Below are 23,926 nucleotides of genomic sequence, written 5' to 3'. Positions count from 1 at the left end.
TGTTACTCTGTCCGTCCTGCCCTCTGCCCCCCCCAGCTCCTCTCCAGCCAGTTAATTCTACCCTCACATTATGTTTTTTTGCAGGATTTCAGGGAATTCACACCTCACCACGGGTATTTCGTTTGGAGACAGCCCAAGCTAAATGTTTGCATTCCCTGGGTATGCAAACAGGGCCCTCAAGGCTCCTGCCTCTGGGGACACCAAGGGCTAAGGAAGAGCCATACCCTGCCTCGGGCCGCTGCAGGGTCACCCTGGGGCTATGACCCCCAGCCCTGGCACAGCGCCCCCCGGAGCTCTAGGAGCACCCCAATTTACTGCGCTGTAGCGGAGAGAAGCTCCATCCACCCTTGCCCACCCGAGGAAGGGTGGGAGGGGAGGTTGTCGGGCCGTGCGGGGATGTTGCAGGGGGAGGTCCCTGCCGGCACCCACGCCTCGGCGGGGTGCCCAGCGCGGGGTCGGGACACGGCCAGGCACCTCTGCCACGCCGCGGGTTTAAATCGCCAAGCGCTCAGCTCACAGAACGCGCCGTACAAGCCTCCGGCAGGCGCGGCAGCCCCGCAGTGCCCCTGGCCCCGGCCCCCCAGGGCCCGCACGGCGCCGCCGTCCCGCGCCGCCCCCGCCGCCGCCTCCGTCCAGGGCCCACACGGTTAACGCGGCCCGGCCCGGCCTTCCCCCGGCGATTGGCTCCCCCCCCGCCCCGGCCCCGCGGCTATTTCTCGGCTCCCGGCCGCGGAGGTGGCAGAAGGCGGCGGGGAGCGCGTGTGTGCCCCGCTGCTGTGCCCGGGGCTGTGAGGAGGAGGACGTCCGCACCCCTCACCCGCCCCGGCCATGGGGGGCCCGGCCCGCATCGCCTGGCTTTTGCCCCTTTTTTTGGCTGGGCTCGTCCAGCCGGGGCAGGGCCAGGAGAGGGAGAAGGTAAGATGGAGGAGGGGGATGAAAGCGCCCGGGGGGCTGCGGGGGCGCGTGGGGGGGATGCGGCAGCCGCCTGTCCCCACGGCCTGCTGCGGAGCTCCCGGGGGCAGCAGCGGAGCAGGGCGGCCCTGCGACCCCCCTCTGCCGGGATCACGGGGCGGGAGGGGGAGATTTTTCTGAGCCAGTCCTCGCTAAGAGGGAATTGTTGCCCTGGGGCAGGGGACGGAGGAGGACAGAGCCTCGACGCCCCCGCGGGGGCTGCGAGCGGGGTTGTTATTCAACACGCAGCGTCCGGGGGAGTGCACCCGTGATGGCAGGCTGTCCCCGCAGCCCGGCGGGCAGACGGCAGGGGTGCCTGTCACCCCCCCGCCGCCCTCCGTCCCAGACCCCAGCCGGCCCCACGGAGGCCGAACTCCCTGGGCACAGCCCCTGTGACTTTACCTCCTGCCAGCTCCCAAAATAGCCCCGGGGCGGCACTGGGTGAGCCCGGGTCCCTGATGGGAGCAGATGAGCTGCCCTTGGTTAAACCCTGCAGCGCTGCCAGCCTGCAGAGCCCGCTCCAGCCTGGCCCTTCTCTGCGTGTCCCGATCCCATGGCACAGCAGCTCCCGCGCACCGGCTGCCCCTGCTCCTGCCCCGCAGGGGTGCTGCCGACCTGCCTCCCCCGGGAGCCTGAGGCTGGTCTCCCTGGGTGCTCTCTCGCCAGCCCAGGCTGTTTTGCAGCCTCTCGCCTTCCTGTGTGCCCCTGGCCAGATAAACACTGGTAGGGCTCCAGCCAGCCCTGTGGGCCAGGCGCACGCCCCGCTCGCACGAGCCGCCTGTCCTGGCAGCGCGGCCCTGGCACGCTGGAGCCTGGCTGCTGCCAGCAGGCACATTGCTGGTGGTTGCCATCTCAGCCAGCGCCAGGGCTGGACCCGCTGTGCTGGTGGGCACGGGCAGCCATGGGATGGGTGAGCGGGGTGGCTGGCAGCTCCCAGCCTGGTTCCATGGGTGCTTCTTGCCCCACAGGTGAAATGCTACGGCTCAGTGCAGGGCACCATTTACGACTATGGAGCCCTGACCATCGACGGGGACGAGTACATCCCCTTTAGGAATTACGCAGGGAAGATGGTTCTCTTCGTCAATGTGGCCACGTACTGAGGCCTGACCCTGCAGTACCTTGGTAAGGGCCCTGTGGGGCACTCCTGGGACAGGGCAGGCACCCAGGGAGGAGGCTGTGTCACCCAGGTACACAGCCCTTGCTCCAGGGCCCCATGGTCTGTCCTGCCCCAGGGAGCTGGGGAAGGGGTAATGCCTGCTCCCACAACCCAGTATGGCCAGCGATGCATGAGGCAGGGGGTGTAGGTGTGGGGTAAACCTGGTACCCTGCTAACCTGTGCTTGCATGCAGAACTGAATGCACTACAAAATGAGCTGGGGCCCTATGGGCTTGTTGTCCTGGGCTTCCCCTCCAACCAATTTGGGAAGCAGGAACCCGGCCAGAACTCGGAGATCCTCCCTGCGCTGAAGTGAGTACTGTGGTACGGGCTGTGGGACACTTGTCCCCCAAAGCTGGGCTGAAGGCCTCAGCCAGGCGGTGGGCACATGAGCTGTGACCCCCAAAAGCAGAGGGCCTGGGGCAGCTCCCTGCCCCTGCACAGCACCAAGAGCCACCTGTTGCATGACACCCTGCCTGCCCTGCCCACACAGGTACGTCCGGCCAGGAGGCGGCTTCGTCCCCAACTTCCAGCTCTTCCAGAAAGGGGACGTGAATGGGGCCAAGGAGCAGAAGGTCTACACCTTCCTGAAGGTGGGTGCCCTGGCAGGCGGGGAGGAGGGGGCAGCACCAGCATGGCTTTTCAGGGGAGGCAGGCAGTGACGCACTGGGCCTGTTGCAGAATGCCTGTCCCCCGGTGGCGGAGGAGTTTGGGAACCCCAAGAACCTCTTCTGGGAGCCTCTGCGGAACCACGACATCAAGTGGAACTTTGAGAAGTTCCTGGTGGGCCCCGACGGCGTGCCCGTCATGCGCTGGTACCACCGCGCCAACATCGCCGTCGTCAAGAACGACATCGTCGCCTACATACGGCAGCAGCGGCAGCAGCAGCGGCGGCAGCCAGAGAGCTGGTAGAGGCTGGCACTGCCGGCCTGAGGGATGGCTTTCCTGCTGCCAACACCCACCCTGCTGCTGCGGGCTGCTCCCCGTCTCCTCCCCTCCCCTCTCAGGACACTCCCTGGGAGGGGGACTCAACTCCCTGGGAGCCTGCCCCCCCATCACTCCGGTCTCTGGCACCCCTCAGCCCTGATACTGGGCTGGGCAATGCTGTGGCAGAGACCCCTCAGTGATGGAGGGGGGATGTTTCTGCAGAACCCAGTGTCCCACCACCACTCCCAGTGATGGCAACTCCTCCTGGCCCCCAGCTTGCCCCCCTGCTTTGCCGGGCAGTGGAAGGGTAGAGGGGCTGGCTGCCCCTGGAGCAGAAGACCACGTCTTCATGAAGACTCGGCCCGAAAGCCCCTGGCCTGGGGCGGGCCAGGCCTGATCCCGCTGGGCACAGAGCAGTTCTTCAGTGCATTCAAGCTGCCTGTGGTCCTGGCGTAGAGACGCAATCCTCTCCCACCCAGTGGGGAGACGGCCCCTCACCCCCCACCATAGAAATGCCAAATAAAGGCTCTGCAAACATGCAGCCCTACTTCTTGGCCAGAAGTGGGGGAAAAGGCGGGGGGTGGGCACAATAGCCAGCCTAGGGCACAGCAGGGAGGCATGTCTCCGACATGGAGAAACTCCATTTTTCTAAGGCCAATCGCAAACATACATTTATCAACACAGCCCAGCACTTGGGGAGGATGTGGGCAGAAAAGGGGCTGAGAGCAGGGACCAGCCCCCAATGAGTAGCATGGCCGGTGTGATGGTGCCTGCTGCCAAACACAGGACAGCCCTACTTACAGAAATAAGGGGAGCTGGTTTGTTTTTTTCCCCCACCAGACCTGTCATGGAGCAAGATTTGCTTTGTGCAGTTTGAAAGACCCAAGGCCCTTGTTGCAGGGAAAGGCAGGGGGCAGGAGCCAGGGCAGGCACTTTGGGCAATAGATCCTGGGGTGCCCACATAAGAGTTGAGTTGCCCTTGCACTCACTCCCCTGGGCTCTGTGGCTACAGCAGGACAAGGAACGACAGTCCTGGCCTTTCACCCAGTGCCCAGACCAAGGCTGTCCTGAGGATAAAACCAGAGAGACTCAGCTACACTTTAGTCATTAAATAAATACAAAGACAGCTGCCCACGGCACTGGGGCCGTAGCTGCAGCAGGCACCCGCCTGCCAGCGCAGCCTCTCCCACCACGGCAGGGCCTCGCCAGCACCCGCTCCTCCCGGCGTCGAAACGAAGCTGTGGGACCGGCGCAGCTCCTGGCAAACACCGCCTCCTCTTCCCTGAAGACCTGGCAGGGGTCTACGGCAGTGCCAGGCCTGAGGCCACGTGGGGCAGGGGAGGGCTGCAGGGGACTGACGCTGCAGTGGCCACCACCACCACGGTGCCTCCGGTCCCTCTTTCACTCATTGGTGTCAGGAACACTGTGCTGAGCCGCTGTAGGCCCCGGGGAAGGCTGTGCCCAGTGCCTGTCCGTGCACAGGGACAAGCAGCAGAGGCACCTCCTAGATACACACACACGGGCACACACACACACCCTGCTCCTCTTCTGCTGGCAGCGCTGCACAGCCGGGCCTCAGCCTTAGGGCAATCCGGGACCTGCCTGGTCTGAAACACAAGAGAGGGGCGATGCGGGGTGAGCGCAGCTTCTGGGGCCCAGGTGAGCCCCACTGGAGGGATGTGAGCCTGGGGATGGCCCTTGGTCCTCAGCTGGGATAGCCATAAGCCCACGGGCTGCTGGGGCTCAGGCTCACACCTTCAGATGCTGTGGGGAGCAGCCCCATGGCAGAATCATTCCCCGGGCTGATCCCTGGTGGAGGCTGAAGCCTAGCAAGCTGTCCCTCCCCATCCCTCCCACAAGTGTTTAGCTAACAGCCCAGGGGCTTGGGAACAGTCCTCCCGCTGACAGCATGAGCCTTACCCAGGTCCTTGGGGCCTGGCTTCACCGCCGGCAGGGCAGGGGCATTGTGGCTGCGAGCCATGGCACAGGGAGGGCGCCACGGGTACTCGGGCTGCAGGAGGAGAGGGAACAGAAGGGCACGTTACCAGGGATGGGAACCTCGAGGCTACACTGTGTTCAGTTCCTGGGGCATGAGGAGCAGGAGGAAGGAGAGGAAGAGGGCTGAGCATTCACGTGCTGACAAGACACACGTGCTCAGCTCCCCGGTGACTGCTCACTTGGCAGTGAGCCCTGGGCCTGCTCCCACAGGCCCCTCTGCTCCCCCTCGTGCCGGCACTCACCGGGGCAAAGTGGTGGAAGTTTTGTGCTGGGGTGTGCTCGCCCTGCATCGCTGGCGGGTACCGGATCTGCTGCCACTCCTCAAAGCCGTGGTACATGGGGTGAGCCACGGGGGGACTGTACTGGTACTGGTACATGGGGCAGGCAGGACCCAGCGGCCCTGGCACCGGTTCAGGGTGCAGCCTCTCTCCAGAAGCCTGCAAGGAGCCAGGGCACAAGTTGGGGAAGTCCCAAGGGGCAGCCCACCACCCCCCACCCCTCATCAGCTGGTTCAGAGCTGCCCCTCCAATAGGAGAAGTGGGCCAGGGGCCAAGTCCCTCCACCCAAGAAGGGTTTTTCCCCCCCATCCCCACCTGTTTGTGCTGTTTCAGCAGCTTCTTCAGCTTCTCCTTCTCCTCCTTCTCCCTCTGGCAGTCATCCTTGGAGGCTCGCAACTGGGAGAGAGGGGAGTTAGTGCAGAGCCCATCCTGCCACCCCTCTGTCTGTAGGGTGAGGGTTCCTGCAGAAATGACCACACTGGTCCTCTCTGTCACATCCCAAGAAGAGGGGCAGAAGGAAGAGATGTTCCTTGTCAGGAACAAGTAGCAGCAAAACCACCTCTGGCCTTTCTGACACCCCTCAGCCCTGCTCTGAGACAGTAGGGGGGCTGTGACACTGTGGATAAGTACCTCTGACAGACCCAGGATGGACACAAGGCTCCCAGCATGCTGCTGGTAACACCCGGTGCTGCTCACCTGGCTGTTGGAGAGGAGCAACTGCTTTTGCAGCTTTTCCAGATGCTGCTTCAGCTCTTCCTTCTCCTCATTCATCCTCTCCCTGTCACTTCGCTCCCGCTGGAAGTCCTCCTCAAAAATTTTCACCTGGCAGGAGGGAGGGATGTGGGCACAACCTGGCTGAGGGCAGACACCTTCCCCAAGACTACCCCCTGTCAGTATTGCCATCCCTGACCCCACCAGCTATGCCCAGTCCCAGGCCTGTGGGCTGGCACCACGGCCCATGGCAGTGATGCTTCCAGCTGAAGGCCTGGAGGTTGCTGAGTTCGGTTGCCCACTCCCCAGTACTGCAGCACAGACACCCACCAGGGCTGCACCCAGCCACACCAGACTCTTTGATAGGCAGGTCCAGGACATGCAGCTCCGTCCCTGCCTCCAGCAGCTCTGTGTCCTGCCCTACCTGCTGCTTGAGCAGCTCGTTCTGTGTCAGCAACTCCTGCTGCAGATTATTCCCTGCTGCATCCATGGCATTGGCAAAGATGGGTGGCGGAGAGGCCTGGACATTCAAGGCCTCCTCTAGTGCCTAAAGAGGAAGGGGAGGAACAGGGAGAGGGTGGGTCAGGGTGAGGTGCTGTGCCCATGACAGCTCCCGACGACCATGGGCCTATGCCCAGCACGTGATGGTGGTATAACAGGACAAGAGCAAGAGGGACTATAGACCTGCCCTGAAGTCTCTTTTCATGGGAGCTTAGAGAAATGTGGTGGGGACCATCTGGCATGAGCTCCTCCCTGGGCAAGGAGCTGGGCAGGAGGGTTTGATCAGGGTCAGTTTCAGATTTGAGACAGGAGTAGAGACTGAGTAACATAAAAAACAGGTTGTGGCCTGCCCTCACCTTGTTCAGCCTCTGGATCTCCTTTTCCTGATATTCCCGCTGTCTGGTGACCGGCGCCAGCTGCTCCTGCAGGAATCGCATCCTCTGCTGCAGGTCCCTCACCTCCATGGCCAGCCTCTCCTTCTCTGCCTGCAGGACCCGGGGGAACATCAGACAGGGCAGGGGGATAGGGTCAGCAGCTCCCTGCCACCCTTCCCGAGGGACTCACCTCCTCTGTTTCGATCCGGGACTTGGCCAGGAGCAGCTTGCGGTCAAAATCCCTCTGCTTTTGCTCTCGCTCTGACTCCAACTCAGTCAGTGCCCTGCGGGCCTCAGCCAGCTCCTGGTGCAGGTCTGTCACCTGTTGGGAAGGAGCGGGGATGTTGGCCTGCTGGGAAGGACCCACACCGTGGGGGGGAAGCAGGTGTAGGCAGCCCCTAAACCTTCCTCTGCACCCAGTCCTCATGCAGCACCCAGCAGAGTTGTGCCCCCCAGGCACTCAGCCCTACCTTCTGCTCATACTTCTGCTTCATGGCTCGGAAGTGCTGATCCCATTGCTTATTCACCTCCAGCAGCTGCGGGGAGAGAGGGATGGCTCAACAGGAGCCCAACTCCTGTTCCAAGCCAGCTGTGGCAGTCCCCAGCAGCCTCTCATCACCAAAGCGCCTCGAGTACCAGCTGGATGGAGATCCAGCTGCTTCCCTGCAGCTCTGTAGCCCTGCCCCCGTCTCCCTGTGCCACCCCAGCTGCCCACTCCTCCCCTCCTTGGTGGTGCCTCCCTCCCAGTCTGGTCCTCACCTCCCTGCGCTGGTGCTCCAGGATCTTCACCTTCTTCTCCTTGGCCTCCAGCTCTCCTCTGCCCGGCGCCTTCTCCGCCGTGGCCCCGCTCTGCTGGACGCGCACGGGGGGGACCCTCAGGGCTTTTGTGGAGGCTGTGCCCTTGGCCGGCTAAAACTTGAGCCGGTTCCCCTCCCACGGCCTCCCTCATCCCCTTGAGACACTGAGATGTCCTGCTACTCATACTGGGACAAACTGGGGGTTTGATTAAAATGAGGCCACCTTTGCTGATGCGTCAGCGGGCTCCCTGCCTCCTTGCCAGCCCTCTCCGAGGGTGATGCTGCCTCCTCACCTGCTGCTGCTCGGCAGCTTCCCTCTTCCCACTGTCCTGGCTGCTAAGCGTCACCATCCTCCGGAGCTCCTGGTTCTCACATCTGTGATGGAGGAGGGACAGGTCAGTGGGAAGAAGCACCCAGGGCAGCCCCATCCCCCTGCCCACTGCCCACTCTCACCTGAGCTTCTCCAGTGCCTGATTTCTCTGCTCAAGGTCTCGCTCCAGCTTCGTTCGCAGCTCCTTGTTCTCACTGTGCAGCGTCTCACACAGCGTCTGGGGGATGAATGCTGGCAGCATGAGGACCACAGCCAGGCCCCGGAACCTGCCTGGCCACTCACCTCCCACCAAGCCCACGCATAGAAGTGGATTTGCACCTCAGAGTGGACAAGAGGGGTTTGGTGGGGAAAAAAAAAAAAAGGTAAAGGGTGGGAGGAACATCCACAAAGAGCATAGTCAGTCCTGGCTCACCTGCAGGAACGAAGTTCTCTGCTCATTCTTGTGCACCTTGGAGGCCAGGCGCTTGAGCTCTGAGGCCATGTAGCCCATGCGCACGAAGACTTGGTCCTTGCTGGCCTCCTGGGCACAGCCACTCAGTGTGTTCTCCAGCTGCTGCAGCTGGGGCAGCAGGTTGGCATCCTCATTCAGCGGCTGCTCCAAGTCCTGGGGGCAGATGAAGCACAGTTCAGGGAGTGTTGCAAAGCACTCTCTTGGGGCAGGTTTTCCTCATCTGCCATCCAAGGCTGTGACAGGGAGCTGGGCCAGCACCAAGATATTCTGCCACAGGCCTTGGAATGCTGAAAGATTGTGTCAGCTTTGTAAAGGTTTGATTCCCAGCTACTGGACATGGGACACCAAGTCCCTGGGTGGAGTGAGACATTACATCAACAGCTACTCAGCCCTTGCATTCCCCATGCCCCTCAGCAGCCTGAGCAGACCATGCTCCCAGATAGAGCAATGGAATGGAGGCATCTCTACCCCTGATCCCTTCACCTTCTTAACACCAAAACCAGAAATCCCAGTTCCTGAGACTGTCCTTTCCACATATGCCCTACTCTGCACCAGGAGCTCAGGTTTGCTGTAAGATGAGTGATCTTACTCCAGTCCCCATCTTTTCCTTCCCTCCCATCCACCTGCAGCGTGCCAGGCACCAGGAACCTTCCTGGGCTCTTTGTCAGGCAGCAGCCAAGAGGGTAATGCACGGATTTAAAGTGTCCTTGAGAGCCTGGATCGGGAGTCAGCGTCAGGGCATACCCCCACCCATGCATGCCTCTGCAGGGTGTCCCCAACAGACTCCTCCCCTGGTGTGTCTGGTTAACTCCTCCGTTGCCTGGGAGATAGAACTGCACTGGCATACCTCTGTCTGTTGGCTCCCAGCACAGCTGACTCAGCCTGCTGCCCCAGGGAATGCCTCTGGCATCACCCTGTGAGGCCAGAAGCCTGGGTAAGCTTTAGAGCCCCAAAACTGACAGGGGAGGGTGTGTGTGGGGCATAGCACAGCCAACTTCTCCCACCAGTGACAGCTGGCAAGGGGAAGCAGTGGGCCTGAGGACCTGGGATAGCCCAGGTGCCAGCATGGGACTAGTACTTGGCTCAGGCACCAGCAGCTGATTGCCAAGCAAATGCCACCTCATTCTGTATCACTCCATGGCTGCGCCCCAGGAGGGTCCAACAGGATTCAACCCCACCTGGAGCCTCTTTAGCCAATGCAAGCAAGAACATGTCCCCTTACTGGCACTATGCAGTGCAAGCTGATCTTTGTCTCTCTTAAGCAACCCATCCCTCCTCCTTTGCCTCGCAGCACACACAAAATGCCTGAGCATGACAGGATGTGGCAGTGCCAGCCAGGGGAACATTCAGGTGGCAGCAAACACAGCATGTAGAAGTGCCTCAGCTGCGGCAGACTCTGTCAGCAATGATAGGGCTTGAAGATCTGTTTCTCCCAGCCAGTGCGAGTGTTACAGCACTGCCTTGGGTTGTCACAGCCTTTCCTGTCACTGTCACATGGTACCTGGAGATACCGCTGTCCCCGTCTGTCTGGGGCTGCTTTGCTGGCCCCATGCCCAGGCCAATTGTACTCAGAAGCCCTTATCCTTGGAGGGCTGCCTGCACATTGTTCCCTTTCCCTGACGCGCCAGGCAAGAGAAGCAGTACATGCTGGGACACACGTGCCACTGCTCCTGAGCCCTCTGGGCACAGTGTGACACAGGGAGGAGCAGCCATAGGGCTGTGTGGCTCCCCTCCTGCTTGCAGACTGGCCAGGTCCCCTCATCTTCATCTGTGGCAGAGGCTAGGCACTGTCCTGGGAGTCATACATGAGGCTGGCTCTGCTGCCCTGGGAAAGCCTGGGCACAGTTTGCCCAGTGACGTCTTGACACACATGCCCCAGCCCTGCCTGTGCCCGCTGGCAGCTATACCACCAGGGCACATGGCTGCCCATCTGCACACCCTCCCTCGCCCCCAGTACTGCCACTGCCATACACAGCAGCTGCCCACCAAATCCCTCAGGTACTGGGTCCACTCACCGCTCTGCTGCTCTCCTGGGGAAACCCCTGCACCTCCACTGGGACAATCTCGAACTCTGAGGAGGATCCCTGCAAGGGGAGGCAGCCAGGTGAGCTCTCCCTGGGCAACGGCAACCCAGGATGCCCACCATGCAGAGGCAGAGACCACCAGGATGGGAACTGACAGAGGAGCTGAACCCTCCTTTCAGATCTATCCCCATTTCTAGAGGCTAAAGGCTGCCTCCTGTTGCTTTAACTAGCTGGAGAGTCTCCCACGGGCCATGCTAGCACCAGCTCTCACATTCACCAGACTCACACTTGGAGGAGATTTCCGTGCTTCCGTGTCCGGCTGGGCACTGCCTGGGGCAGCCTGTGTGGAGCTGGGATCAGGGTCGACAGCTGTGGAGAAGGCAGAGGAGCCATGAGCTTTTTTGGAGAGCAGGGCCTCTCTGCACCTGGCACAGTGATCCAGAGAGCAGACACCCCATGAGGCTGGGCACTGATAGATGGTTTCTGCCTCAGCTATGAGGATAGGACAGAAAGCTCCCTTCAAGAGAAGGGAGGGTGGCAGTGGTTTGATACACTCTAGAGATGACAGGGCTGCAGGAAACCTTCATGGAATCTCCCTAGCATTCTCTCCCTTCCCCTGAGCTCAGGATACTGAGCCATCAGGTTCTCTCTCCTCAGTGAGCTTTGCATCTCCTACCTTCTGTTTCTAGCAAGTCCTCCAAGGAAGATGTCACCAGCATCTTGTTGTCCTTCACGAGGTCCTCTGCCTTCTGCCGCAGCTTGGATGCCTCCACCTGGGACTCCTCCAGCAGTTCTCCTGTTGTGGGCAACAGAATGATGCTCACTCTTCTTCTGTGAGTGCCTGCCCTGCTGCAGCCCCATACACCAACAGCAAGCCCCTGCTTGGGTGGAGAAGCGCCCAATACGGTCCTTCTTCATCCAGAAACAACTTTTCTTGGACAAACCCAACAACAAAGTTGTATGGGTGGTTCACTGGCTGCAGAGTTCCCCACGCTGACACACGGAGGACTGGTTACAGGAGGCAGAAAGGCAGCACTGCATCTCTCAGAGGTCTCCTCTGCTTCCCGGAAGAGACAAATTTCAGCCTAGGTGGTAGTCCTAGGGGTCCAGCCTGCTCGCTTTGGGGTCTGGCACTGGCAATGCAGGCCTCTCTCCAGCCCAGGTGGCTTCTCCCACACCAGCAGGTCCCAGTCCCAGGTAGGGGCATGGTGACACAACGGGAATCATGAGGCGGGTGGAAATTCGGCTGCAGAAAGTAGGACTCGAAAGCGGAAGCTGGGTCACGAGACCAAAAGCAAAACTTGGGGTGGGTGGGGGAGGGTGGCTAACAAGGAGAAAAGGGGTGGCACAACTTGGCTGGAGTGTTTCTAAGCCAGTACATCCCTGCTGCTGCAGGGAGCACACAACGCTGGGGTCTTTGAATAGCACCTGGGAAAAGCGCCTGAGCTGACAGGGGCTGCAGGAGGTGGGGGCTTTCATCAAAAGCAAAACAGATCTCAGCATTTGTGCCCCACTGCTGCAGGACTCCAAGGAGCTGACCTCACTCCATCACTTGTCTTCTTTTTTCACAGCCAGTTATCCCACTGTAAAGCACCCCAAGAGCTCAGCAAAAGCCTTGCTTCCTCTACACCCTCAGGTGAAAAAAGTTATAGCACCCTTCCTAAAGAGGGCAAACCCCCCAGGCTCGGTGGGCACAGGCTGAGCTGCCCCAAAGGTGAACTCTGTCCCCCAGCCACGCAGCAGTTACCGATTGACTTGATCCCCTGCATCTTCTCCTTCAGCCGGGTGTTCTCCTCCACCAGCCTCTCGAAGGCTGTGGGTCCATCCTCCTCTGAGCCCCCACCAGGGTCATAGATGTGGTAGGGTCTTCTCCCTTCCATGCCCGCCGTTCAGTCGCCTGCCTCACAGCCAGGCATCCCTGCAAGGCAACAGAGCACAGCGTCACCTTCCTCTGGCTCCAGACTACACCGCTGTCCCCTGGTCCCAACCCTGCGGGGGTCTGGGGTGGTGTGTGGGTCCAAGGTGCTGTGCTGGTACAGGCAGCACTGCCTCACTGCTCACCAGTCAGTGAAGAAGTGTCCCAGGTGAAGGCACTTCCCCTCCACCCTTCCAGGGGTGAACGTGCTGGGGTGACTCACTGCCATGAGAAGTGTCATGCGAGGAGGCATCACCAGCAGCCCTGCTCAGGCCAGTTCTTACCCCTGCGGGGCACAGGAGTCCCCAGGGAGGTCACAGCTGCCTGTCCCTGTATCCTGGGGGGATGGAGACCCAGCCCACAAGCACCAACCTGGGCACTGTCACTGTGGCATCCTGCTCACCACAGAATATTTAGCTGGGGGTGGGGGGAAGAAAGGGTTATGGGCAGCTGTTTGGGGAGGGGCAACATCTGTAGTTCCAAAAGTCTTCAGCTGCAGCTGATGGGCAGTTTGGGCAGCACCAGGGGGGCTAAACCCTCTGGGACCCATGCTACCCTCTGGCTCAGCCAGAAAAACTAGCTGCCAAGGGCATGGCTCCTGAATTGGGGCACAGGGAACAGCCAGGCACACATTGGGTGGAAGCAAAGTACAAGAAACACCCGCATGCAGTGTGCTATTTGCGTTTTTCATTCCTTGCATTTGTGGGTGGCCTAAGGCCTCCCTCTCACTGAGCTCTGGCCTCTGGACAGCTGGGCAGGACCCTGGCTCCAGGTCTCACCCATCTCCTGAGGGTGACAAAGCAGTTGCTGTGAACTACAGCACCACTTATCAAAGACCATCCACCCCATTGCCATCTCATTATAAAGCAGAGCAGGGCAGCAGTTGAGTCAGCCCTGCAGGGCAATGCCAGCCAGAGCCAGGGTACTGCCTGGGGGCACCACAGGAGCATCCATGGACATCCTCAAGTGCTCTCTCACCCAGCCAAGGCAGCTGAGCGCTCACGAGTAGGAGAGGGCTGAGGGTGAAAAGAGGTAGCCCATACCCGAAACCATCTCAACCTCAGACTAATGCTTGTGTCATGAGCAATCCCGGCTGATCACCGGTTCAGATGACCTGCCTGCCAGGGAGCGGCGGGGACTTTCCTGATGACAGCTGCCACCTGGCAGCACCCACAACTGGGGCAGCAATTAACGCCCGTCTCGGCAGCAGGTAATGACACACGGCCTCAGCCACAGCCTGCTTTTGGGAGAAGCATCTGGTGACGGGTCTCCCCGTCCTCCTGCTCTGCGAGTGCCACCAAGCCCCTGTGCAGGCGGGGAGCTGATGGCCCCATCCCACGCAGCTGGAGTTGGTGAGGGCCGGGACCTGCCGGGTTGTGGCACGGGGCAGGCTGAGCAGCAGCTATTTCAGGAGCCCCCAGCAGCTGACAGGAAGCTGCAGAAGAACCAGGGCAGTTTCTGTGCTGCGGGTCCCGGTGCTGTGAGGCATCGTCACATAGCTCGTAGGAAATTCACCCCCAACCCCCTGTCATGGGATGGGAAAGCTCCCAGAGCAGACCTGCTGATGGCCAGGGCCAAGCCCAGAGCGATGGCAGGCACGTGGCCCGGGACCCGATGACACCTCCACCGCAGGGAAATGCTGTCACTTGTGGCCATGCTACCTGCCTGGGCAGCCTGGCAGGGGATGGAGACAGAGCCACGGGCAGGCTGGGCACTCGAGCCTGTTTCTCACTGGTGTCTGGTCACCATGTGCTGCTCCAGATCCCAAACCTGGGGCTCTGGGAGGAACTGGTTAGCAAAGCAATCTTGTAGTCGTCATCTTGTGTGGCATCAGTGTCCTCCACCAGGACAAACCCAGGTGTGCCTTGGAGAAGGTGGGGACAAGCTGCCCTGCCCTCTCCCACGGAAGGTCCCTTGCCCCTGTGTACCCCTGCATGAAACAAATCCGAGCCAGCTGCACTGGCAGAACTCACTCACAGTGACCCTATATTCTTCCAGCTGGATGGAGTCACCAAAACCCTCTGCTGTTCTCCATTCTCAAAGTTTTATCAATGATTTTTCCACGCAAGGTCTGCACCCCACTAGGCATATGGCAGCAGAGGGGCCAAAGGAGTTGTTTTCAAACAGTAGCTGAGGAGAGGAACTGAACTATCTCCAGGTGAAAGAAACACAGACCAGCCATGAATTCACCAGCAAACGGGGCTCAGCAAGAGGGGAGGGTTTCTGCAGCATCTGAGCCCAACACCAGTGTCGGGGTGGGTTTACCTGGGCTGGAAGAACAGCCCCATTAAGGTAAGGAGCTGCTAGGACCAAGCTGTCACCCTGGGGACAGGACCCTGGACCATGACACTGTTCCCAGCCCTCGTTTGTTGTTCGTGTTTTTTTGTTTAATTGTTTTTTTTTCCTCTTAAGAGCCCTGACAGGTGAAATTTGCAGTGAAAATACTAGTATTTCAAAAAACACCAAGGGAGGAGAGGACTACAGACCAGCTAACAATGGTTAGCAACACAAAGAAAACACCACTACCTCAGACTCCAGAAGAAACCACCAAAGCACCAGAAAACACTTCTCTTGTTGCCAATCAACAGTTTCTAAGCTACTCTGATGGCACTTCACAGCCCTGCGGGTTGAGGGCCAGCCCCAGACCACAGCTGCCCAGGTTGCCTGTGGGCATTTCTGGTTGCAAGCGGGGCACTGAGACCTTTAGGTAGTACATTTTTATGACAACTCAGCAAAAAGAGAGAATGACATCGAGTGGGTGGGGGAGACTCCCAGGTGAAGACAAAAGCAGGGTGGTATTTAAACAGCTGGGTTGTGGCTTGGGAGTGAACTGGTGTTGCATAGCTACGGGCCAAGCTGTTGCCCACCATGCATCACCACCACATCCACCGGTGCCACAGCCATTGCCACACAGAAGCAGGAGAAGTAAATGATCCCTGCTTAAAAATCACCAAAGAGCTGAAGAGAGGAAGGTGTGGGACGTGAAGGCTGCATGGCGAGCGGGCTGGCACCACTGGAGGTTGTTGCTTTGGGCAGTGAGCCCCAGGGTGGGGATCAGCCTCCTGGGCTTGGCAGCCAATTCCCATCCTGTGATCCAAGCTGGGGGCTCGGCCCAGCCCTCAGGAGAATGGGGTTTTCCTTACTCTGGCATGCAATGTTCCCAGGAAGTCTCCTCGCCAGGATAGCAAAAGCAAACCCTCGCAGGCTGCCAGCATCATTTTCCTATGACTGGGGCTATCAAGCCTCGGGCATCTCTCCTCCTCCTCAGAGGAAGAGCAAAAGCTACTTAGGATAGACACCATAGAGGAATTTTGTTTGATCATTTTCCTGCAAATTAGCACAATGCCACAGCTCTCAGCCTGGTTTCTTTTCCTCTCCGGTTTCAGCAGCTCTTCAGACCAGGGACAACCATTCCTGGGCTGCTGGACTGGTCTCATTTGCAGAGAAGCAAAAGCAGCACCAGCTTTAAGAGGAAGCAATAATAAGCAGACTTGCTGGGCACTACAGTCCACTGGGCTGGGAGTAACACAAGAAGAGGACAAAAGGCATTGTAAGGCTCAGGTCTCAAAGGGAAAGGTCTGAATCTCCACTTGAAGTATTTTTCTTCCCAGCCTGGCTAGCTGCAGAGAGTGGGAAAGAGCCTCATCCAACATCTGAACCAGATGTTACAGATGTCCTCCAGACAGAAATCCACTCTCACCTGAGAAACCCATCTCCCACAGAGGCTTCACAGAACCACCTGCTTCCGATGAGGGTGCTCACAAGGAAAACATGGCATTTCCCCATTTGTAGCCAGGTTTACAAACATGGGTAACCACACACAGCAGAAGAGCTCCACAACACAGGTCCAAGCTTCAGTGCCAGCAGGACAGCCAGTCAGACTTGGTGGTGGTGCTCCCCGGGCAGCATGGTGATGTTTTATGTGAGACCTAGTCCTCTGTCGCAAAGACATTTCCTTTCATGCTGCCTGTTCTGTTTCTTCCCCCTGCAGAGCTCAGTGGCATCATGGCTGCTCATCATAGCACTAAACAGCAGAGCAAGGCACAGTCACCTCGCAGCTCCAGCCCACCCAAGCTACCCCTGCCCAAGCTGGTGTGCTTCAGCCAGGCAATAACCAAGCTGTGGAAGTCAGTGGCATCTCAAAGCCATACCAGCAAAGCTACTTCTGTCACCTAAACCATAGGAATTGTTGCTTCAAGAAGAAACCTGCAATGCCACAAGAGTAGATAATTCAGTTTCCTCCACGCATGAGCGTTTTGACCAGCTGCTGGCAAGCAATGACCCATGGCCCTGTGCTAAATAGCTCTGTTTGGCATAGGTCAGGCTGAAAGGGCATCACAGGATTTCTTGCAGAGCCAGGAACGATGCCAAAGGCTGTAAAAAGCCTTTCCTACTTTCCTCTTTATTACTTTGCTCTGCTACAGAGATGGCTCTTAAGGAAAGGCCTGGCTGGAACCTTCCTGCCTCCAGAACTTGCCTCAGCGCCCAAAGTCTGGTCTCCCCGCTACAGCATGCTTTGGCTGCCTTTGCCACTGTGCTCAATGAAATTTGCACTCCAAAGGAGCTGGTGGCAGCAGAACAGCTCTTAAGTCACCCAAACAGATGGAAGTAACAAGATAAAGGAGAAAGGTTGCATTTGTCTCCCTGATACAGGGAGCAACTCATGCCCAGGGGCAGGGAGTCTCCAAGAGACTGCAGGTCCCCACCAAGTTCCCCCTGGAGCTATTCTCACTCAAAAGCAAGGCTGACAGGCAGCATCTTTTGTTCCTCTGCCTCCAGTGGGGGTCCTTAGTGTGAAGCTGATGGAGGGGAGATGGAGAGGCAAGCTGTGCACCACATCCCCCAAGGATGCTGCCATCTCCACCTCCAGCCATCCATCCACTGTGGATGTGCACCGCTGGAGCTGCAGCAGGACTGGGAGGAAAAACTCCAAAGAGGGATGAAAACACCTTCTTGGAGCCGTGGCCACCTGCAGCCCCTCTGGGCTGGGATCCCTGCCCGAGGAGTCTGCAAGCCCAGAAGCAGCCAGAAGGGAGATGCTGGGGCCCGGGGAGAGGCCGGGGTCATGCGAGGCTGAACGAGGCAAGATGCGGGCCGGAGGCTCGGCCCGGGGCAGGGCAGCGGTGCAGCCAGCCCCCATTTGCGGCCTCTTGGCAGGGGGGACCCACAGGGACCCCCGCAGCCCAACACCTCTCTGAGCCTTTCTGCCCCGGGCATTGCCACCGCCAGGGAACCCATCAGCTACACCCAGCCTGCCCCTTCGGGAGCGGCGAGGGGAGCCGGCAGCCCCGGGAGAGGGGAAACTGAGGAACAGAGGAACCGTCATTGAGGGGGGGGGGGGGGCGGGGCGAGGCGGCCACGGCCCCCTCCAAGGCTTCACCCCGACGGCCCGAGAGCCCTGCAACCGGCCGCATACGGCCAACACACAGCCCCAGGCCTCAACAGGCCCTACCCTCCACCAGGAACCTTCGCCGCGGCGGCGCGACCCGGTGCCAGGCGCCATCGCCGGTGCCTCGGCAAGCCCCCGGTGCCCCGGCTGAGCTCTGCTCCCCAAGGGCGGCAGGGCCCCGTACCGCCTCACACTCACCTGCCCGCACGCTCCCGAGCCCGGGCCGCTGCTGGTGGCACCGCTCCCGGTACCGCTCCGCCACAGCACCAGAGGAAAACGGGGATGGGGGAGAAGGGGAGGCGGCGGCGGGTCCGCCCCCGGGAAATTCCCCGCCTGACGGACAGGCGACGCAGCCCATGGTCGCGGGGCGGAGGCTATAAAGAGGGCGGGCGGGAGGCGCCGCGGAGGGCGGCTTGTTATGGTTCAGGGGTTAATCCGTGTGCCGGTCCCCGTGGGCTCCCTGGGGCTGCGCGGGGCCGAGAGGCGGCAGGAGCCGGCCCGCTGCCGCCACCTCGGGTGTCTGCTGGCCGGGGAGCGGCCGTGGCATCCCTCGCGGCATCCCTCGCATATCGAGAGACAAAATGGCGGGGTCGAGGGCAGGGCCTGGTCGCGGCGACTGGGCACCGGGGGCCGAGGAGCTCCCCTGGCCGCTGGCGGGGTGTGGAGGAAGAGCTGCGGGAGGCTGTGCTGCCGCGGTCGGGCTGTGGCGGCCCCCGGCTGTGGCGGCCCCCAGCTCTCTGGGAAGGAGGATTGCAGAGGCTTACCAGATCATTTGACAGCTGAAGCGGGGAGAGTTCCCAGCCGAGTCTATGCGTCTGAGTTAACGTTACACAAGGAAATCTCACGCCCTAGCTAGAGCATTTTCCTCTGTGCTGCTGCTGCTTTGATTGTTGTGCGTTTGTGAACCAACGGAAACCAGCCTGAGGAGCAAGAACTCCAAGGGAATGCTGTCTGCTATCCTGCAGCTCTTTGGGACCCACTCCCTAGCTGCCTGATTCTCTTGGCTTGGCTTTACTACAAGGAAAGAGTTGTGTATATATGTAAATACATAAAACAACAAATGGGAAGCAAATAAAGCCTGCTGTAAGCAGACACCCTGCTTGCTCCCTGTCCTCCTATTTTCTCCTTTCAATCGGTGACTGCTGCTAGGCTTGCGGAGGTGTCCTTCACTGGCAGCCATTCTGTTTCCAGCCATCCCAGCCCTGCCTTTCTACTCATCTCTCTTCAGACAGTTCATCCACTTCTTGGCAATTTGATGTTTTAGGTTGTAAAAACAAACAAAACCCCCCAACAAACTCCTTACTCTGACTGCGCATTGCTCTAACTGGGACATCACCCTGGCAGCCTGTCTGGGTTGTGAGATGGTTCAGGGGGTGCCAGGCCCCCAACATGCTCTTGGGCTGTGCTTGTGTTTGAGGTGTCAACTGGGGATGACACGGCAGGACACCATGCACATGCAGCATCTTCCCTTTTGTTCCCTGAAGGACTTATTTTACCCCAGAGGCCCAGTGCTGTTCTGTGAACCCTTGAAAAACCTGAAAAGATAAATGTGCTCCCCCAGAACCAGAAAACATCATTTCAGCCTGCAAAAAACAGCTAAACCCTGCTGTATTTCTGTGAGGAGAGGAGGGGGGTGGCACAGCCCTGCTTTGCAGCGCTGCAGGCTGACAGATGAAAAGCTGCCTGTCTTCCTCTTGTCCCACCTCGGGCATACTCACACCAAAAAACATGTCATGCTACTCACCAGGCTGGGTTGTGGAGGGGCTCAGGTCAGCGAGAGCCCCTTGGGCCAGGCTCTCTCCGGCTGCAATCCCCAAATGCAGGAAGACCGGCCCAGCTGAGCTTACTTTTAGGCATGGAGAAGGGGAATTCCCCATGATGGAGGTCCCAGACAGAGTCTGCGTGGTTTTGATAGGGAGCCAGGCACCACTTAAAGGGCTCTCCTGTGCTGCTCCATCCAGGGGCGGCTGAGCCATGTCATGTATTAGTCAGCGAAAGGAGGGAGGTGGGGGGCTGTTGTGGAGGCTGTGATTTGCTTCTGAACAGAGAATTTGAACCAGAGCCTGGTTACATCATTCTCCTTGCCTGATTTCTGAGCAACTTGACCAGGTTTGCAAACACATCATGCTTCTCCCCAGGGAATCTGCTGTGTCTTGTGAGGCGTCACTACCCCATGCATGTTTGCAATCCTGTTTTTGGCCATCTCTGGAGTCAGGACAGGATGTGTCTTTCCAAGGTAGCAGGGAAGAGCTGTCTCTGCTGGTGGAGTGAGACAGGTAATGGGCAAATAATGGTCAGAACCAAGGCTGGAGAGAGCTTGTGCTGGAGTAAATACCAATGATTGAAGTGTTTCTATCTTACAGAGGCTAATTCTAACTCCCCAGCTCCTCACCACCAGTCACAAAGTTGTACCTGGCAGACTGGCTCGTCTACACTCGCCAGGCATGAACTGCAAGGCCTGAAAAGTACTTTGCTTTAGCACAGCTGGTTTGGGTGGTAGGAGCATGGTGCTTGGCAGGACAAGTGAGGTGCCAGGGAGGCTGGGGCCTGCCTATAGCCTAGGTACCCATGGAGGTGGTCAGTTGCTGGTGTGCTCCAGCACCTCTCCGCCTCTCTAGCCAGCTGCTCTTTGTGTCTCTGCCTGAGGTCTGCAGCTCAGGCTGGCCCAAACACCAGCATGAATTTCACTATGGAAACCAAAGGCTTTTGGTCCCGTTGGTCCAACCTCATTCCTTTAGGCCCACTGTGGCCCCAGGAGAGAAAACTCACCTAACGCCAGCTGTGATATGTGAGTATGCCTGCATGGCTATGGAGCTGTGTTCTTAGCTAACACTTTTACAAATTAGGCACGGAGGGTTGTGTTCAGCACCTTCTCTGAGGACATTCAAAACCCACCTGGACGAGTTCCTGTGTGACCTACTCTAGGTGGCCCTGCTCCGGCAGGGGGGTTTGACTGGGTGATCTTTTGAGCCCCCTTCCAGCCCTTGAGATTCTGTGATTCTGTGATCAGAGGCTCGTTCAAGTGAATGCACTCTGATTCCTTCTGTGTGCAGCGTGCCATGACAAATAGGGTGAGAAGGAGCACAGGTGAGGGTGGCAGAACTCTCCTGCCCTCTGCTCCTGCTTGTCTAGCTGCCTTTGGGTTGCCCTCACTCAGAGGTGAGCAGGGTGGGCCTCATGCATGTCTGGAGGTTCAAATCCAGAGTGGAAGTGACCCAGGCACCCAGTAAATCTCCATCTGTACTGCTGGGCAAGCACAGCCTGTTCACCCCTCTCACAACGAGGGGGACAGGGCTTGGCTGGCATGAGTGGGAGCAGCCAATTTGGCACAGCACTCTGGACTGCTCCTGGGCTCGGCTGAGCAAGGGGCTGGTACCAGCAGGTGCCTCCTGGCATCAGCAGTGGGTTTCGCTGAGTGTGGCCGGTGGGACCGGGCTAGTGCGCCAGCAGTGAGGGAAAGCAGAAGGCTGATAGTGACGCTGTGAGAGCGGGGAGGAAGCTCTGGCCACAGGAGGGGATTTCCAGAACATTGTGATCTGCTGCCTATGCAAATCAGGAACTCAAGTTAACCTGGCAGGATGGGAGGGCTCTGGGATGGAGGGCAAGGGAGAGGCAGGGGAGGGAGGCTGGCAGAGTGGACTGTTGGGAGAGGGAAGGGGGGAGATGGAAGGGATGGGGGTAGGCAGGTAGTCAGCCGAGGGATGGAGAGGAAAGATGCTAGGGAGAGATCTTGTTCCCACAGCACCCTGGCTTCACAGGGGGTCTGGCTTTCCAGGGATACTGGGCTGCTTTTGCTTTGGTGGGTTTATGCTCTTACTGAATGAGAGCTCCCTTCTCTCTGCCTCTGGCATGTGAGGAATGCTTCACAGGAGATCACCTCCTGCCTTTCTCCACAGCCTTGCCATCTTCCCTAGCCATCAGGGGATAGGTTATGGTGGGACCTGGTGCAGCCCTAGCCCAGATATACCAAGAGCTGTGGGAAATGGGACTGGGAATGCTCAAAGGATTTCCTTGTGTGCCTTAAGCTTTGATTTACTCAGAGTCTAAATTTGCAAGATCAACAACAGGCACAGAGGGGATTTTCCCCTCTTCCTCTGTCGCTAGGCCATGTCTCATCCAGTTGCAATTCCTGAGGAAAGAGTTCCTCATATCCTGGGAAGCCAGCTTCAGGGATGATGGTGTGGGGAGAGCGGTCCTGACGAGCTCAGCCTCAGCTCAGGCCAGGCAGCAAGCTGCCCAGTGTGCTGCACATGGATGTTAGGGGAAAGGCTGCTTCTTCCTCCTTTGACATGGGAAGAGGAAGAGCTGAAGAGGAAACTGCTGCTGGCTCCCAAGACTCAAGGTTGGGTTTCTCCCCTCCAGGGGAATGGGGGGACAGTGGGTGGGATGGAAGTGGCTCACTGATGTCGCAGTGTTGGGCCAAGGACCGAGACCAACGTCCTGTGTCTCTGCACCAGATGTGGCTCCTCCCAGGTCTGGTAGTAAAGAGGATCTGCAGTGACCCCCCAAAGCTGACTCAGAGGGAGAGGTCCAACCCTCTGCACACCAAACACAGGCTTGTGGGGTTTCTTGGATGTCGCAACCAGTGAAATCTGGCCTTGGCTCTGCCTGGAAGCGAGTCCTTGCCCCCAGCGTTGCTGGTCAATGTGCAGAACAGCTGGGTAATGGGTGCTGGTGTGTAAATCCCAGAGCCTGGCAAGAGCTTATCTGCAACATCCCTAAAGGCTGAAGCTTGGGTGGCCAGAGTAGACCTGCCTCAAGCCCTTGCCCTACTCACAGCCTTTCTAATTCTTCTCCTTTCCTCTGCCCATTGTTTTATACTCCCCTTTTCTTGCCTTCTTTGAACTGCTTTCGTTCCTGTTGATCACAGAGATTGGGCAGGAGACCTGCCACCGACTGCCCTCGGACTGCGCTGGCTGGAGCTAGCGAATGGGGCAGAGATGTTCCTGGAGAGCAGTGCTATGAAGTGTATTTTCTCTAGAGACTGGGATGAGGGGTCTGTGACCTGCCTAGGTGTAGAGGGTTTCACGGGCAGAACAGTCCTCACTCGGGGAATCACTCGGGGAATTTTTACTTAATTTACTGTTAATTAACACAAATTGCTAGTGAGTGATTTGGGCACTAAACAAAACAAGTGTTCTTCCTTCCCAGGGCTTGGCTTAGACCAAACATATTCTTTCTCTTTCCTAGGCTCGGTTGCTCTTGCAGGTTACACTCTGTTACAAATCCCCTGGCAAGGTGACAGGTCACGTGTAACCTGGCTGCTGCTTTTCTGTGCTTCCTACTGGGTTTCTCCCACTTGTATAGTGCTTCTCACAGTCCCAGGGTCCACAGGCTGTCCTGGTGCTGCTGGTACCAGGCTCCTCTTGGTTCACTTGGGGTTCTTGTAAAGCAACACTCCTGCCAGCACCATCTCCTTCCTCCTGGCTGCTTTTAACCGTAGTGTCTTCTTTGTCTTGTTTCCCCGGGCCTGGCATGGAGTTTGTGGTTCTCCCTCACAGGGCGTCCCACTGGGAGCAGCCCCAGGTGTGGTGCCAGCCCCAGTGCTATGGGGCAGGATGCTGAAACACTGTTTGCTTAAGTGTTTGCAGTGATTAAAATGATGCTGTCTTCTGCTCCAGTTGAGCAGCTGCAGCTGGAGGTGGATTACTGCAGAGCTGGGGTAGGATGAAGGCTTTTCAGCAGCAGGACTTGCAAGGAGAAGGAGTTGCTCTGAGGAGGAAATCCTTTCTCATTCTCCTCTCTGTCCCCAAACACTGTGTGACTCTGGTCTCTCATCCTTGTTGTGAGAAGAGCTGGCAGTGGGTGCCAGGGAAATTCCTGGTCTTGAGGCTAGTGTGCTGGGGTCAGCTGGGCTGCCTGGCAATGGCATCATCCTGAGCAGGGCTGGGCACCATCCTGAGAAGCTGCCTGCTCTCAGATATGCTCTGATGCCCTGCAAGGCAGCTGGGCTGTGCATGATGGAGCCACCAGTGACAGGCTTAAGGCAATAATGGTACAGCCAGAAGTTCACTGGAGTGTTCTCCCCTGTGCCCAGGGAGTTCACGCGCTCTGCACTTTCCACAGGAGCATCTGCTTTGGCAACAAGGAGGCAGGATGATGGTTCATGTGCTGCAGCCCTGTG

At 58.7% G+C, this 23,926-nt stretch overlaps 2 protein-coding genes across 6 annotated transcripts; one reads left to right on the top strand and one right to left on the bottom strand.

Moving 5' to 3' along the window:
• The first annotated feature begins 651 nt into the window (after nucleotides 1–651).
• Nucleotides 652–3,570, top strand: GPX3 (glutathione peroxidase 3). Its single transcript, XM_062002310.1, has 5 exons — nucleotides 652–915; nucleotides 1,920–2,073; nucleotides 2,301–2,418; nucleotides 2,600–2,699; nucleotides 2,788–3,570. The coding sequence occupies exons 1-5, from the start codon at nucleotides 829–831 to the stop codon at nucleotides 3,016–3,018; spliced, it is 690 nt and encodes a 229-aa protein (XP_061858294.1). The 5' UTR covers nucleotides 652–828; the 3' UTR covers nucleotides 3,019–3,570.
• A 557-nt stretch (nucleotides 3,571–4,127) lies between these two features.
• Nucleotides 4,128–19,622, bottom strand: TNIP1 (TNFAIP3 interacting protein 1). 5 transcript variants are annotated; one of them, XM_062003015.1, is made up of 18 exons: nucleotides 19,547–19,622; nucleotides 12,246–12,416; nucleotides 11,175–11,294; nucleotides 10,785–10,867; nucleotides 10,490–10,558; nucleotides 8,436–8,627; nucleotides 8,146–8,240; nucleotides 7,986–8,067; nucleotides 7,655–7,747; nucleotides 7,366–7,431; nucleotides 7,086–7,217; nucleotides 6,878–7,006; nucleotides 6,445–6,567; nucleotides 6,006–6,131; nucleotides 5,625–5,705; nucleotides 5,274–5,468; nucleotides 4,954–5,044; nucleotides 4,128–4,640 (listed from the first exon to the last, which is right to left on the bottom strand). In XM_062003015.1, the coding sequence occupies exons 2-18, from the start codon at nucleotides 12,376–12,378 to the stop codon at nucleotides 4,615–4,617; spliced, it is 1,836 nt and encodes a 611-aa protein (XP_061858999.1). In that variant the 5' UTR covers nucleotides 12,379–12,416; nucleotides 19,547–19,622; the 3' UTR covers nucleotides 4,128–4,614. The 5 variants fall into 5 exon arrangements, with proteins under 5 accessions (XP_061858999.1, XP_061858998.1, XP_061859000.1 ...); XM_062003014.1 differs by lacking the exon at nucleotides 19,547–19,622 and adding an exon at nucleotides 18,001–18,133; XM_062003016.1 differs by lacking the exon at nucleotides 19,547–19,622 and adding an exon at nucleotides 18,001–18,133 and having other exon boundaries at nucleotides 7,655–7,744.
• Between the last annotated feature and the right edge of the window lie 4,304 nt (nucleotides 19,623–23,926).

The sequence above is a fragment of the Colius striatus genome, chromosome 9, assembly GCF_028858725.1.
Source record: "Colius striatus isolate bColStr4 chromosome 9, bColStr4.1.hap1, whole genome shotgun sequence".
Classification (NCBI taxonomy): Eukaryota; Metazoa; Chordata; class Aves; order Coliiformes; family Coliidae; genus Colius; species Colius striatus.
The sequence above is the reverse complement of the archived record's forward strand: the minus strand, read 5'-3'. Positions and strand labels throughout refer to the sequence as shown.